General features: G+C 37.8%; 2 protein-coding genes across 6 annotated transcripts in view; one reads left to right on the plus strand and one right to left on the minus strand.

The window, feature by feature from the left end:
* Positions 1-14,940, plus strand: part of LOC127424846 (septin-7) — a 184,737-nt gene that overhangs the window by 70,813 nt on the left and 98,984 nt on the right. The window lies entirely within an intron of this gene.
* LOC127424854 (solute carrier family 66 member 2-like) overlaps positions 1-14,940 on the minus strand; it is a 64,154-nt gene that overhangs the window by 28,772 nt on the left and 20,442 nt on the right. For 4 of the 5 annotated variants that reach the window (XM_051670351.1, XM_051670348.1, XM_051670347.1 and 1 more), the window contains one exon: positions 434-650. In XM_051670351.1, coding sequence (XP_051526311.1) covers positions 434-650 — 217 coding nt within the window. The remainder of the gene's footprint in view (positions 1-433; positions 651-14,940) is intronic. The other variant, XM_051670352.1, reaches the window with a different exon arrangement.

Below are 14,940 nucleotides of genomic sequence, written 5' to 3' on the forward strand. Positions count from 1 at the left end.
GCCAATCACATTTTAGATACAGACCTCGCCTGTCCATCAACTTGAGAACGAGCATGCGCATTAGCTATAAAAGCCAGGAAAGTGTTTTTTTTTTTTTTGTAATCTGAGGTAAAGAAGCACAATTTATGATTCCAGTGTTGTCACATTTTGCTGCTGATTTGAAATATGTTCTTTAATCTTAATCTTGACCAACCGTTTTTGAGATTTCAGTGTTCCCCCATTCAAGTAGATAGGAGCTGCACTTACATGACTGGAAATAGCTTCCCAGGAGCATTCCAAAGATGGCCACCAGTGGACTGCCTTGCTAGAAAGTCTTTGGTATTACCAAATTACATCATCACTTTCCATGGTGTAATGTGTTTTTTTTTTTTTTTCAGGCCACATTTCCCTTTCCCTTTTAGTGACCATTTACTAGAACATCTGTAGTTCTAACCTCATGCCTTCCGTAGATTTGTTCTGGTAGTTGCAGTAGAGCTGTGGAGTTCCCAGCATGGCTTCAGTGAACACGGCCAGGAAGCCCAGGGACTCTACGAACAGAACAGAGTCCAGCATCAGATACGTCACGTAGACTGCCAGCACCGTGAAAGCCAGAACACACTGCAGGTAATCCACAAATCGACTCCAAGACCAGAAGTAGTTCCAGTCAAAGTCTGTGATTCAGAAAGAGAGTGTTAAAAGTAATATTTGAATAAAAAACTTCAATTTTTCTTTGTTGAATGGAGTTAACTTAACAATCAGAGGCACTTTTGGGAAGTAATGATATTAGAGGCAATTTCTCATTACACTTTAATTAACATGTTAAACCAAGCTTCTTGCCCATCTTTTTCAAGTCACTCCTTTCAACAATTGGCTTCTTAGAAAACTGAAAACATTTCACATATATATGCATGGATAATGTTCAACAGTATATTAAGTATGGATGGAGGGTTGAAACTAGGGCTGGGTATTGATACTGGTTTCCCGATTCAATTCCGATTCACAATTCACAATCAGATTCATATGGGTACATTTCTATTACAATGTCCATTTTGCTAACATATGAAAGAAATTCTCTCTCAGCCAGTGCTCTTAATTATAAAAGGTACCTTCTTGGCAACCCTTCTTGGTACAATTTCAAAACATTAATTTCATAAATTATATTTTATCATTGGTTTTTCATCAAATTGGTCATATTTTAACTATTCTATCAATTAATGTCTTGAAATTGCATACATTATGTTGCATATACTGTATATTTTTGTCAAATTTATATTGTTTACTTGCATAATTTGTACTTTTTAGAAGTATTTACATTTATATCAAGATTTTGTCGCACATGCAAGTGATTTATATGAATTATAGAGGGTTGCCACAAAGTGAAAGATCAATCTTGGGATTTAAGAATCGATTTTTGACTCCAGCCAGGTCTCCTAAGCAACCAAATTGGCCCGGTTGCTAGGGAGGGTAGAGTCACATGGGGTAACCTCCTTGTGGTCACTATAATGTGGTTCGCTCTCGGTAGGGCGCGTGGTGAGTTGTGCGTGGATGCCACGGAGAATAGCGTGAAGCCTCCACATGCGCTACGTCTCCGCGGTAACGCGCTCAACAAGCCACGTGATAAGATGAGCGGATTGACTGTCTCAGACGTGGAGACAACTGAGATTCGTCCTCCGCCACCCAGATTGAGGCGAATCACTACACCACCAAGAGGACTTGGAGTGCATTGGGAACTGGGCATTCCAAATTGGGGAGAAAATGAAACAAGAATCGATACTGAGATTGTTCAAACGAAGATCGCGATGCATCAGAAAATCTATATTTTTACCCACCCCTAGTTGAAACAATGTCAGATAGTAGACATTAGACCAAAGACTCTCTAAGGCTGGTTTCGAACCAGAGTTTGAATCTACCCCCACCCCCTGCAGGTCTCATTTGAAATTTAGTTAATTTACAAGCATTTTTAACCATATGATTTCTGTCTTTTTAAAATGTCATGTAAACGCTTAGGTGACAAACTTAGATAACAGTCACATTAGACAGAGGTGCCTCGCCAGTGGCATAACTGCCGGCAATGCGGGCGGGGCAGCCGCAATGGGGCCCAAGGTCTAAGGGGGCCCGTGATGACAGGGCCCTACCTTAAAAAGTTAAAATGTCTGCACAGTTTAACTGATTACACCTTCGTCAGCATACAACGCATGCAATTACCAAAGATATTCAGATGGAACTGCTTTGTATTTAACATCTTACTCTAACACTAATTAGAATATTTAATTTGAAATTACTAATTTTAAGCAATACATTGAACGATTCTCTGCATTTTTTGTTTGACATCGTATGGATTCCTGGGAAATCTTACTGAGCCAGTGTGGTGCGTCTGACATCATTACTCAGTGCGAACGAAGCGTCATCCCTGAGCTTTTACGGCTACCGCTAAATTTTTTTCTCTGCAGTCCCAAACTCGTTTCTTCTTCCATGAGAAACCGTCATCTCTACCCTGCATTAAGTCGCTAAAGAGCTGCAGAGTATCGATGATGCAGTGTCACGGTCAAAGACATAATATATTTAATGATATTATAAAGCAGAAAGAGTTGTGCTGAGAAAGAGCATGAAGCATCAGTGAAACTATTATTGGGCATCTCCAGCATGAAAGTTCAGTTGATCAAGCAAACCATGTCTGTGATGTCAAGTAAACTTGAAGTATCCTGTCGTTTTGTTCAGTAGAAAGCTGATAATAGTGTCATAAAGAAACTGAGAGTAAATTATTTTAGTTCCAAAAACATGACTATGATCAGATGGATTACTGGTATAATTGTTTTTATTTTAAATGTAGCTTTTTTTTCTTTGTTTTTTTTTTTAAAGTCAAATGTAGCCTTTCAGAATAAATAGCACAACTCATTTGTGGAATTCCATTTTAATAATTTAAGAAAAACATTAAGATAAATAAGATATTTCTCATAATTTCTGAAAAGGTGCCTTAAGAGGATCAAATCTATTGAGACATTTAGTGACAATATTGCGCAAACAAAAAAATTACATTATAATGTCATATATTAAGTTAATTCTTGTAGGCTACGAGTGGGTGGGGGTGGCAAGGGGCCCCATCACGTTTTTTTTGCACTGGGGCCCACAAGATCCAAGTTACACCACTGTGACTCACATTAACACATGTTGTTTTTGCCTGCGTTCCATTAAATATTCTATTATGTTTTGTGTCATGTAGTATACTTGGACAGACAAATGAAGGCTGTGGCTTGACTACGCAAAATCCTGCTTAAGTGTGATTATAACGGTGAATGTAAACATACTAATTGTGCTATGTATGTCTAAACTGCAGAGCATTTGCATCCTCAGACCAAAAACACACTTTATGCAATCATACAAACAGAAACGCAAGCACTTGGCCAATGCACTGCAAATGCAATGGGACGCTGGGTCACATTGTACATATTTAACATGTGTTACTGTGGCATTAACAAACCTCTGAACTCAAGGGGGTGATACACTACTAGGTACTAGCTAGAAATGCATTATATAATAATAAGCATGACCAGGAGCATGCAAAGATGCAAATTATATATAGTCAATAGCGGTTCACTTCCACAATACCAATAGCAAAATGCACTGAAGTTCAAATGAAGGCCACCTTTTCAAGCGGACTCGGTGCAGCTTGTGATGTGTATCTGAATTCGGAAAACCATGTTTATACCAAACAAACAAAATTAATTTTGATATAAAACAGACTCGGGTCTGCACCAAAAGCTCTAGTGTGAAACCCCACTTAGATCTCCAACACAGGAACTGATGCAAGAGCTTTGAAATGATCATTCAGTTTTCAGAACTCCAGAAACTCAGGATGGATGATTCTGACCCAAAATAATCCACTTTTCCCAATTATTTCTGACCTCAGGTGGATTTAGTCTGAACTCTGCGAGCTCATAAGCCTGCAAGTCAGCTCTCTGCCTGTCTGCTGGTGGAAGAGAACGGCATTTAAAATCAAAGGACACTGGGAGCTTCCACAATGGTTATTCTCATAAACGGCAATGGAAATGTCAAAGCAACAAAGGACAAGCAGGGGCTGAAACTGCATTACAAGGGCCATGTCATGGTGGCATGAGGAAATGTCAGGGAATAAGGGACAAAGCTGAAAGAGAACATTGACACAAATGAACAGAGGCCAAAGCATTACTATCATTGGTCTAGGCTGGACTGAAGCCAGGAAAACATATTGTGCTATGTATATGAAAGGTAACTCAAATTGGGCAGCAAGTTGACTTTCAAAGCGACCAGGCTTTTTGCTTGGCAGATTTACACAGAAGGAGTCATACCCTCAAAACAATAATTTTAGCTGCCTGTTCAATTTACTCAATTAAAATAAAGCAAAACATTTTGTCACAACTGGATTTCATTGTGTTCTATCCATTTAAATTGGTAAAATGGAAGTTTACTTAAACCATTTGCGTTGGGACTACAAGAATAGTTTTTGTGGTGTTAATGAAGCATTGATGCAGCGGATTTCTGTTTCACAGCATACATTGCATGGGACTCGATATGGAGGGTAAAAATTAAAATTAACTGTTATTTTCTGTGTTTTTGTGCAAGATGAATATAAAGGGGGATACTTGTTAGTGTTTAATGTTTTGTTATGTTGATATTTAGAAGAGTTTCTGTTATTTTGAGGTTTTGGGGGTTACCATTATGGTGAAGCCTGAGCTAACAATGAGGACAGGTAGATGTCACACATGAGATTGATTGCTCGCTTCGTTAAGCAAATGATGTGCTAACCATATAGCATAGTTACTAAACTACACTCTGTAGTGCTTCCAACCAGCATGTATTTAGCACGCTAACATTCACTTTCACTAGTTAGTACATAAAGAAATAAGATTTATTTGAGTTACATTGACATGGCTAATTTTGTTGGGTTTACCCAACTCAACTAGGTTCTTTCTACGCAGTGTTTGTGTTGAGATAACATAGTACATTTAATTTAAGAAAACTCCATTCAAACATGTGGAACTACTGTCCACGATTAAATCAAGTTCAGCCAGAGAGCCATTTTTTTAGTGGAACTAGAATATTATAGGCTTTGAGCAGGTCTGCAAAATACCTTTGCCACTTATGTTGCACTGCCTTGAAGTGTAAAGAATAAATGAGCATCTCATTTCCCGCAAAATGACAGTGGCGACAGTCAGCCTTATAGCTTTGAAAAACAAATCGCAGATTGTGCAGTGTGAACAAAGCCAGATTTAGGGGTGGGCTTTTTGAACTTGGGCCAGTTAGCAACCTCCCACAACGCCCTAGCGTCTAGCAGTGAGGTTTGCATGAGCAAACATACAGCACTCACATTTTCATCAGAAAATGTAAATATCTACTTTTAGGAGGAGAGTTAAAAAAATCAATCACTTATAGCAAAAGTTCAGCAAGGCAAAAGTGAACAAGTGAACTTGTAGGACCACATTTAGAAAAGGCATGAATGACTAATTGTCCTCACATTGAGTACGAGGTCAGCCGGATTACACTAATGACTGTGGCCAGAGTGGGATTCTCAGTGCGCCGGTCGAGTCATCACAACCCACACAGACAACAGCGTGACTGCTGAGCACAGACAGCGCATTGCCAAGATTTCCAAACAAGTTACTGTACAATGAGTTATTATCTTTACTGTTCTTCCAAACCAGTTCTGGAAAATCAACTTGCCATTAATTCCCACAAAGCAACAATGAAAAACATTTGTTATATTTGATGCAGATAATAAGTGGATAATGGAAGAGAAACTCAATACACATTATGGGTAACAGAAGAAGCCAATTTGATCACCACTACAAGGAAATGGCATTTTCAACGTTAAAAGGGATATCTACAGCATTTCATAACATTTTCAAGCAAAACTGAGATTCTGAATTTATTCACACTTAGTTTAAAAGATGAGATTTGAGCTGGTCAGGTCAGGAGAGAAATATTGCAACGGTCTCATCACTCTGCAATTTACTGTCATTAGAGTCAAAGAACTGCAAAAATCTCTTTTCGATCATGTCATCACAAAGAAGCTCTATGACAGTGAATCTCAAAAAAACACATCCGGGACAAATTTCATCCCAAAATCAAAACAAAACAAAAAAAAGACTATAAAAAATATATTTTGCATAAGTAAAATTAAGCCTTCATTATAACTTTTCATCCTGTCAGTCTTTTTTTAATTTGTGACATACTCGTTGGTGGAAAAACAACCACACAAACATCAGTAAGTATTTACAATGTTTTTTAAAAGAATTCTGACGATTTGTGTAATAAAATTGTGTTTCATTCTAAAAATTCCATCCTGTTTGATAAAATTACATAAGTTGATAAAAACAATATCCAAAATTACAAAATATTGCTACAAAATTATCACAATTTGACATTAAGAAAGACGATTCATAATGCCTTACTGAGAAATGGCTAACTTAAGCTTATTGTTTCCATTCTGTCAGGAATCCTATGAGTTCTTGCCTTTGTGGAAATAAGTAAATCAAGCTAATTAATAAAAGTTTAAGTGACTAAGCTTGACCAGAGCATATATGAAAGTCTGGTTTACCCTTTTTTTTTTTTTTTTTTTTTTTTTAAGTTACAGAGTTCAAAAAGTGTACTAATATTACCTTTTATATAGATAGTTGCATTGTAACATTTTCAAAACAATGGAGCACAATTCTCACTACTTTAATGTCTCCGGATGTTTTATTTATTTATTTATTTATTTTAATTTTTCTCAATGATAATTCTAATTTGATTCTTATTCATGTAAATACAGTTTTTTTTTTTAAGTGACAGAAAAAAAATTAGAGGAATTTGGTTTTTTTATACTACAGTGATTTAAAAAAAAAAAAAAAAAAGCATCCTGAATTAAAGTACTAAACTGATGTATAAGAAAGTACTCTACAAGTTCAATAATAAGCACTTTCCCACTGGCAGTGCTAAAGCCCGTTTTAGGTACTTCTCCCCGGACTAGTACCTTTCATCGCTTTCACAACTGAGGAACTATAGTTCCTCGGAGCCGTTTTAGGTGGATTTTTAGCTCCTACTCCAGAGTAGGTACTGTGGGAGGTGCTGCAGCCTGTGATTGGTCAAATACCTATCACACACAAATAGTCCGCAGCCACCATTTGTAAACTAACTTTTAGCTGCTAACCTGCTACTCAGAGGATTGTGCTAATTTGACAATTCCCTTAGCATAAATAACACGGGGGCCTGGGTAGCTCAGCGAGTAATGACGCTGACTACCACCCCTGGAGTCGCGAGTTCGAATCCAGGGTGTGCTGAGTGACTCCAGCTAGGGAGGGAAGAGTCACATGGGGTAACCTCCTTATGGTCACGATTAGTGGTTCTCACTCTCAATGGGGCGTGTGCTAAGTTGTGCGTGGATTGCGCAGAGTAGCATGAGCCTCCAGATGCTGTGTGTCTCCGGTGTCATGCACAATGAGTCACGTGATATGATGCACAGACTGACTGTCTCAGAAGCGGAGGCAACTGAGACTTGTCCTCCGCCACCCAGATTGAGGTGAGTAAACCACACCACAAGGACCTACTAAGTAGTGGGAATTGGGCATTCCAAATTGGGGAGAAAAAGGGGATTAAAAAAATAAATAAAATAAAAACTTAAATCACCCATTTCACATATGCGTGTATATGCGTGTGTATGTGTGTGTGTGTAACTTCATCGGGAGACACACTGAACTCTATTCTACACTAAACCCTCATGAAATCTAGTTTTCATGAGGGAAGTACTGCATGCCTGTTACTGTGTGGTAATTTGCATCAAGACATCTTTAAGTAAATGAGTATGTTTTTTTAAATTTACGTTGAGTCATACAAGCTTTTATTGTAAAAGATTGTGTTGATAAATAGGTTTATAGTGAATTTTTTAACGTTGCCCACTAAATTCAGTAAATGCTGCGTGGTGGTCTGACCGCTCGTCTCATCTCTCACTCCGGCTATAGCAGCACAGAGCTCCACATGCACAGCTCTCGTGCCCAGTCTATAACTGTAACCTGAAGACATGGACTGCATCTGAAAACTGGAAAATGCTGCCTTTGGGGGCTGTATAAGGAGTTAGGATGAAATAAGGTGCTTTTTGTGTTCTGTGACCAGTTCCCTTAAGAGTTCCATTCATCCAAAAATGCTGTCGTTTAAACCATTAACTGATTAGGCAGCTGCCTACATTTTCGGATGCAGCCAAAGCTTGTGTAAAACAGCCCTAACAAAAGTGTATAATGTAGATCTGATCCCGGCGTCCTCCATTGGTGTTGAGTTCGTTGTTGTTGCTATTGAATCGCATGTGCCAACCATGTCAGAAGACAAATGGCTGACACTTGATGACGTCACTACGGTGGTTACTTTTGTGAAGGCGAATGCAAAGTCTCCTCGGGTGTTCTCCTCTCCTCGTAAGAGATCTCATCTAGAAAGTTACTAAAGGAAAAGTACCAGGACTGTAAGTGGGAAAGGGCCTAATAATAGTCCCTTTCCCACAGCAGGAACTAAAGCCCATTTAAAGTACTTTTACTCGGAACAGGGACTAAAAACATTTCAAGGAACGAAAATGAAAACAAGCAAAATTTTTAGCAAAACATAAAAAATGAAACGTGCTTTGATCCCGAAAGAAACTGTTGCATCACACATTTCTTTATCTAATTGTCCGTTGTGGATGTCGTATTTTTAACAACTATGTATAATTACTACATATACATGCACGGCTAATCCAGATACAATTAACTGTATGCTTGTTATGATTTCTACTGAGATAAATCGCTATTTTTATTTTTATTTTGAGGCAAGTGGCTTATTTTGAGTTTTTTTTTTTCCAGAATAGATTATTTGTTTCTCTTGTGAGATCTGGCAACACTACAATTGGTATTTCACCCACCCATTAGCGCAGAATACTGTCATTTTAAAAAGAAAGTTATTAACGGTTCTTTTATTTTGTTCTAACCGGTAACTATTTGGAAAGGAGGCTGCGGAACTTTTGAACCGGAACAAAAAAAAAAAAAAAAAACAGTTTTTGCTCAGAACGAACCAAAATGAAAAACATTTCGTTTTGGTCCCTGCTCGGAACAAACATTTTCCATTGTGACCTTTTTTGCTCCTACCCCAGGGTAGGTACTTTTTGGGAGAAGTGGGACTGTGGGAGATGCTGCAGCCTGTGATTGGTCAAACACATATGATGCACAAAACAATGAGAAATGCGAAGAGTCGACAGCCACCATGAGTAAACAAACTTGTAGCTAGCCTGCTGCTACTAGGATTGCACTAATTTTCCAATTCCATTAACAGAAATAACGTAAAACCATTAAACAGTATCCAAAGAGTATCGCCTGTTTTATATATTGTGTGTGTGAGGAGCTGCTGCGTAACAGGAGAAGCGGTTTGAGTTTATCGCATCTGTACTGTTTGTACTGTGTGACTATTCAGAAAATAAAGTGATTTCTGGATTACTACATTTAATTTTTCCTGGGATAACGGACATAAATAATAAGATGTTTATCGAGAGTGGGTATTTGAAATCTCTAATATTTTAAACTTAACTGTCATGAAATCTAATCTACAAGAGGAAAGTGTGCCTGTTACTTGCAGTTCAGAACAGTATTTTTTGTTGAGTCATTAAAAGCCTTAATTGTAAAAGATTTTGTTGATAAATAGGTTAACAGTGGATTTTCAATGTTTTCTGTTGAGTTCAGTGTGTGCTGTGTGCTTCTAAAATTCAAAACAATAATTTTCTTTGAAGGTACGCACACCGCAGCTTGTCGTTTGTCAGCAGCGGCCAGCTTCAGCTCAAAATTCTGTAGCGCTATGGAGAGAAACTTGTAGTTTTCCATTAAATTTGACTCAAATCATTATCAAAAGGACAAAGATTATTTACTCTAGCCATCACTGGATGATCTATTGTATATATGTATCTTTCATATAGCCTACACAATGTATTTTCAGTTACAAGTACGTCTTTTTGTGGTTTGACAGCTTGTATGAAACCTATTCATATAGAGAAATTGCATAATAAGCCTAACCGTTTCTAATCTTTATGTTTGCGCAGTTACACCAGTTTCATACACTAACCTGCAGTTAAAAACTCAGTCAATTTCATTCTTGAAGAACAAAAACCTTCGTAACTTTTGTGTGTATGTTGACTATTTTAACAACTGCCACCTGCCGTATTGTCGCATCATGTGTGTGTGAGATATCTGTGCCTTGTCCTACCCATGTCCGGCTTCAGTAAATGTTATACTCTCCCAACGCTATTACACCAGACTACATTAAACAGAAGGCCAACCGACAGTGAATTGGAAAGCATGCAAATTAGGCTTCAAATTTAAATGTCGGCTTATATTAACATATTGATGCCTTAAAAATGTAATTTTTTCGAAACATGCCGATCAATAATCGATATATCATCATTATATGACATGCCTAAAAGATTGTAACCTGAAGACACAGTTTGTGTAAAACAGCCGTAACAAAAGTGTAGCTTCGATTCTGGAATCCTCTATCGGCATTGTTGATTTTCCCTGCGTTCCATATTGGCTAAATCAGCCTCCAAAGGGCACTTAGAAGAGAGAACAATCATGATTGCCATGCTGTGAGATTGCTTTAAACTGAATTTCCAATAAAAATGACTCAAAAGGAAAGTTCAGAATAAATGTTATTATTGAGCCCCTCACCTTTCAGCCTTCCAAAGCTCTCACAGTGGATGGTAAAGTCTTTTAGGGCATAGGGATAATCACTTCTGAATGGAACACACCCTTTGTTGTTGCTACAAAATCACGTGTGCAAACAACGTCACAAGAAAAAAGGTCGACACTAGATGATGTCACTATGGGGGTTGCTTTTGTGTGCGAATGCAAGAGGGAAAATTCTCTTAGGGTGTGCAACTCCTCTTTAGAGTTCTTTTCTAGAAAGGTCCTAAAAGTACTTGGACTTTATGTGGGGAAAGTGACTAGTATACCTTTTTTTTTCTTTCTTTTTTAATTACAGTATGAGAATGAGATTTATTTTTCACAGTTACAGTAAAAGAAAATTTTTGGAGAAAATAAGCTGTCACAATAATGTCACAATGCAAAAAATCTTAAATGTTCCTAAAAATAGTCTACATTTTATTTAAATTATAATTTATTTTAATTTTGGGGTGAAATATGACTTGGATTGACCTGTTAAGGTCTGAGATTACATTGCGATGAAACTAGCAGTGTTATTACCACCATAAAACACCACTATGCCAGTGGTGGTGGCGTAGTGGGCTAAAGCACAGAACTGGTAAGCAGAAGGTTGCCGGTTCTATCCACACAACCACCACAATTGTGTCCTTGAGCAAGGCGCTTAATCTCTAGGTTGCTCCGGGGGGATTTTCCCTGTAATAAGGGCACTGTAAGTCGCTTTGGATAAAAGCGTCTGAAAAATACATAAATGTAAAATGTTATTGTACTGGCTTACTCACTATGACGACTTGAGAGACATTGATTCCGACCTGGCAGGCGGTTATCTAAAGCACCATCAGAGGAGAATGATGACCAGTTTATGACATTTCAAAAGGATTTATTGAAGTATTGAAAATTAATGACAGTGACATTTCAGATGACATTTGAAAATCAGATCAATTACTTTGCTTTTGTCTGCAGCTTGACTGGAGGAGACAGGTGTTTGATGGAAAGATTACAAAAGAGCAAAGGAAATTTTGCATAAGAAAATGAGAAAACTAAAGAATATGACTTGTATGATATTTTAATTGAAAGTCTTTTTTCTAAATTGAAAGCTTTTCAAATACAGCACATCATTGAAGTTATCAGTAATAAGAGTGTGTCTGATAAATGGCCAAACAACACATAAGTCAATATATTTAAAGGGTTTTTGATGTTAAAACTAATACAAACTCATTTGTTAATTAGGTTAACATTGTTTCAAGTCATCAAGTAATTATTCAAGACAAGGAAACAGTTAGTTATATAATAAGAACAAAGAAACAAATTAAGTTTCTAACAGCAGTATCAAGTTTTAAGGTAAAAATTGAGAAATTGAAAAAGTACAGGTCTTCACTGTATGTTTAAAATACATCAGTACTTTTTAAAGCTACTAAAGTTATCCAGCCAAGAGCAATCAATGGTTTTCAACAATGGCTTTAGGGTAGAGAGGTCCGTTTTGTTCACCTCATGTTTGCTTTATGACACTATCGGTTAAGCTAGGTTATGATGAAGAATTTAGGTAGGGACGTTGGTTTTGTTTATTTCAAACTACAAAAACAGATGAAAGTTTTAAGGTTAATGCTCTATCCGCACTCAGTCGCTTTTTATTACACTATTGATTAGGTTTCTGTTAAAGGTTTAGGTCAGGGGAATTTAAAAGAGCATTAACTTTAAAAACATCGGAAAATGTAACTCACTTTTAGCGCCCCTCAGTGGACATTTTACGCTGAAATTGCAGTGATACATAAAATGAACCACATAATTTAATTTAGCAAAAATGTTGCCACAGTCACGTAATTTGAATGAGATCAATCGTCCTCAATCAGTCGATCAGACCTGCAACCCATTTTTGGCTAGTCGAGAAAGTCAATGTACCATCTCTAGCTGACCATTTCACACTGTCCTTTCACAAAAGCTGCTAACCTTTTCTTTTATACCTCTACTACAAAAAAAAAAAAAAAACCTTTGGCAGGATATTTATAGACATCCTTCAAAAGTGACAAGTGTGTTGTGACCGTATCAGATCTGTTGTGGTATCTAGCATGAACCTTGTCCAGTCTCATGGCTCATCATAAAGAGAACACGCATCACAGCCCTGTCTCGCACCCATCGGTGGGCACACGTGTGAGTAAGGAATTATGGACTGTAAATAGCATTCTATGTGGCAGGCATCACTGTAGGAACCAGGGCCATCTGGAAAACACAGATAACAGAAACAACCTGCAGAAGAAGAGGGCTTCGAATCAACGGGAGGTCTGTGATACAAGCTACGCCATGACCACATGCCAATCAGCAGGCCTAAAATGGCCAGTACTACATTCAGCATTCAAAAACACTGCTAGGCTTAGACACACTACCTGATCTGGTCCTGAGAGGATTGATTCAATATTGTAATTGATGTAATTTAATAAGTTAGCATTTTCATTCCAACAGTTACTCCTGGTCAGAGGCTTCCTTAAATATTTAGTTTACACATTGGGTTATGTTTCACCTAAATGTAATGGTGCAACGATCACATATTTAGTAGTGCATTATTTGTACTAACTAGTTGTACCTAACACATGGCTGGTGCAACTGGCCCCTGAAGAGCACAAGAGTCGAAATGTGAGCCGAAAGTGATTACTTCAACAACTGCATTTTTCATCTCTCATTTGCTTCTTTTTTTTTTTTTTTTGGACACTATCAGTTAGGGTTAGATTTAAAGTTGCACTCAGTAATTTGTTCCTCATCAATAAAGTATAACTCCTAAAGACATTAAATGAAATCAAGTAGGAAATCATGACCACTCACATTATTATGAAGACTCCAGTCATATCTGTAACCTTATAAAGCTGTTTTATTCTACACGGAAAGGGTCCGCACATGGGGGATGCCATGTTAGAATCACATGACCAGCCAAATACTACTCTCTTAATCTCAGTAACCATCCTGTTATTTGTCACTTTCACTCATTGATTAAAGTAATCATGGTTGACTGTGAATACTAAATGTCTACAATGACATCTGAAATTGAAAACTGTTGATTTTAAATGATGCTGCCAAGCCGCTAGGTGTCAGTGTCCAAGTCCAAGATGACACAAAGGCAAAAGTTACTGAGTGCACCTTTAAGGTTTAGACCCATGGTTTTCAAAACTGGAAAGTGCGCCTCCCCAGGGGGGCACCAGAGAATGTCAGGGAGGTGCAGAGATTGATGATAAATTCACCAGGTAAAATCAAAAAGATAGATAAATACAATAAAAATGTATTGTGAAGATAAATAAAAATGAATAGCTTAAAGGACAGTAAGCTTATTAGACCATAGCTCTAAGACGTTATAATATTGTTAAATGTCGAGAGCACATGCATATCATGTGAGAGCGCATGCATGCACCAGTTGTGCAAATCTTTTTCTTCGCTCTCTCCAAAACTGGACGTGCGCTCTCAAATATACGCTGCTCTATGAAATCTCCATGCTCTCACTCAATTATAAAGCCATAATGTTCTGCCTCTGTTTATTCGTCACGACATGTCCATTATTAAGAGTTCAACATGATATTGGGTCGACATGTCCTTATGTGTGTGTGACAAGCGCAGTTACACATAGGGATGAAGACTGGCTCATGTGATGCTAGTTTATCACACATATAGGTGAAAAATTTTATAATATAACACTAGAGGAAAATACCTGATAAAACTTCAAATAAGTGTCCACAATGTACTGCTGTTTTTGGAGGAAGGGGTGGTGCAGTCTTGTAAAGTTGGTCTGAGGGGGTCTAACGGTTTAAGACTTTGAAAACCCCCAGTTTAGGCTAACACCCTGTCTACACTGGACGAGAGTGACGTGTCCAGTCCAAAGCAAATAGATCCCATTATAATCAAAGAAGCTGTCTACACTGGAAGCGTCCGTTGGGGAATGGCGCGTTGCACAGACAGTAAACGTTCCATTTTGCACTGACAACAAGTCAAATAAATAATTTAGAACATTTGCGTGGCCGCATCTCGTCAATAGGCAAGCTGGTGTAGACAGGGCATAAAGAGGTTGATTTTGCTGATTAAAACTTCATAGAGCATTAACCTTAAAAACCTCATCTGTTTGGGAGAACATTTAACACGCTTTTAGCGCCACACAGTGGACATTTCACCTCAGAACTGCTGAGATGCGTATAAAGAAATGATTGCACTTTGCAAAATTGTCGCCACAGTCACGTCATTTTAATGAGATCAGGCTATAAAATACACACTAGGGCTGGCCTATATCAAAGAAATATGTTTATGATATTTT

Source organism: Myxocyprinus asiaticus, chromosome 34 (genome assembly GCF_019703515.2).
Source record: "Myxocyprinus asiaticus isolate MX2 ecotype Aquarium Trade chromosome 34, UBuf_Myxa_2, whole genome shotgun sequence".
Classification (NCBI taxonomy): domain Eukaryota; kingdom Metazoa; phylum Chordata; class Actinopteri; order Cypriniformes; family Catostomidae; genus Myxocyprinus; species Myxocyprinus asiaticus.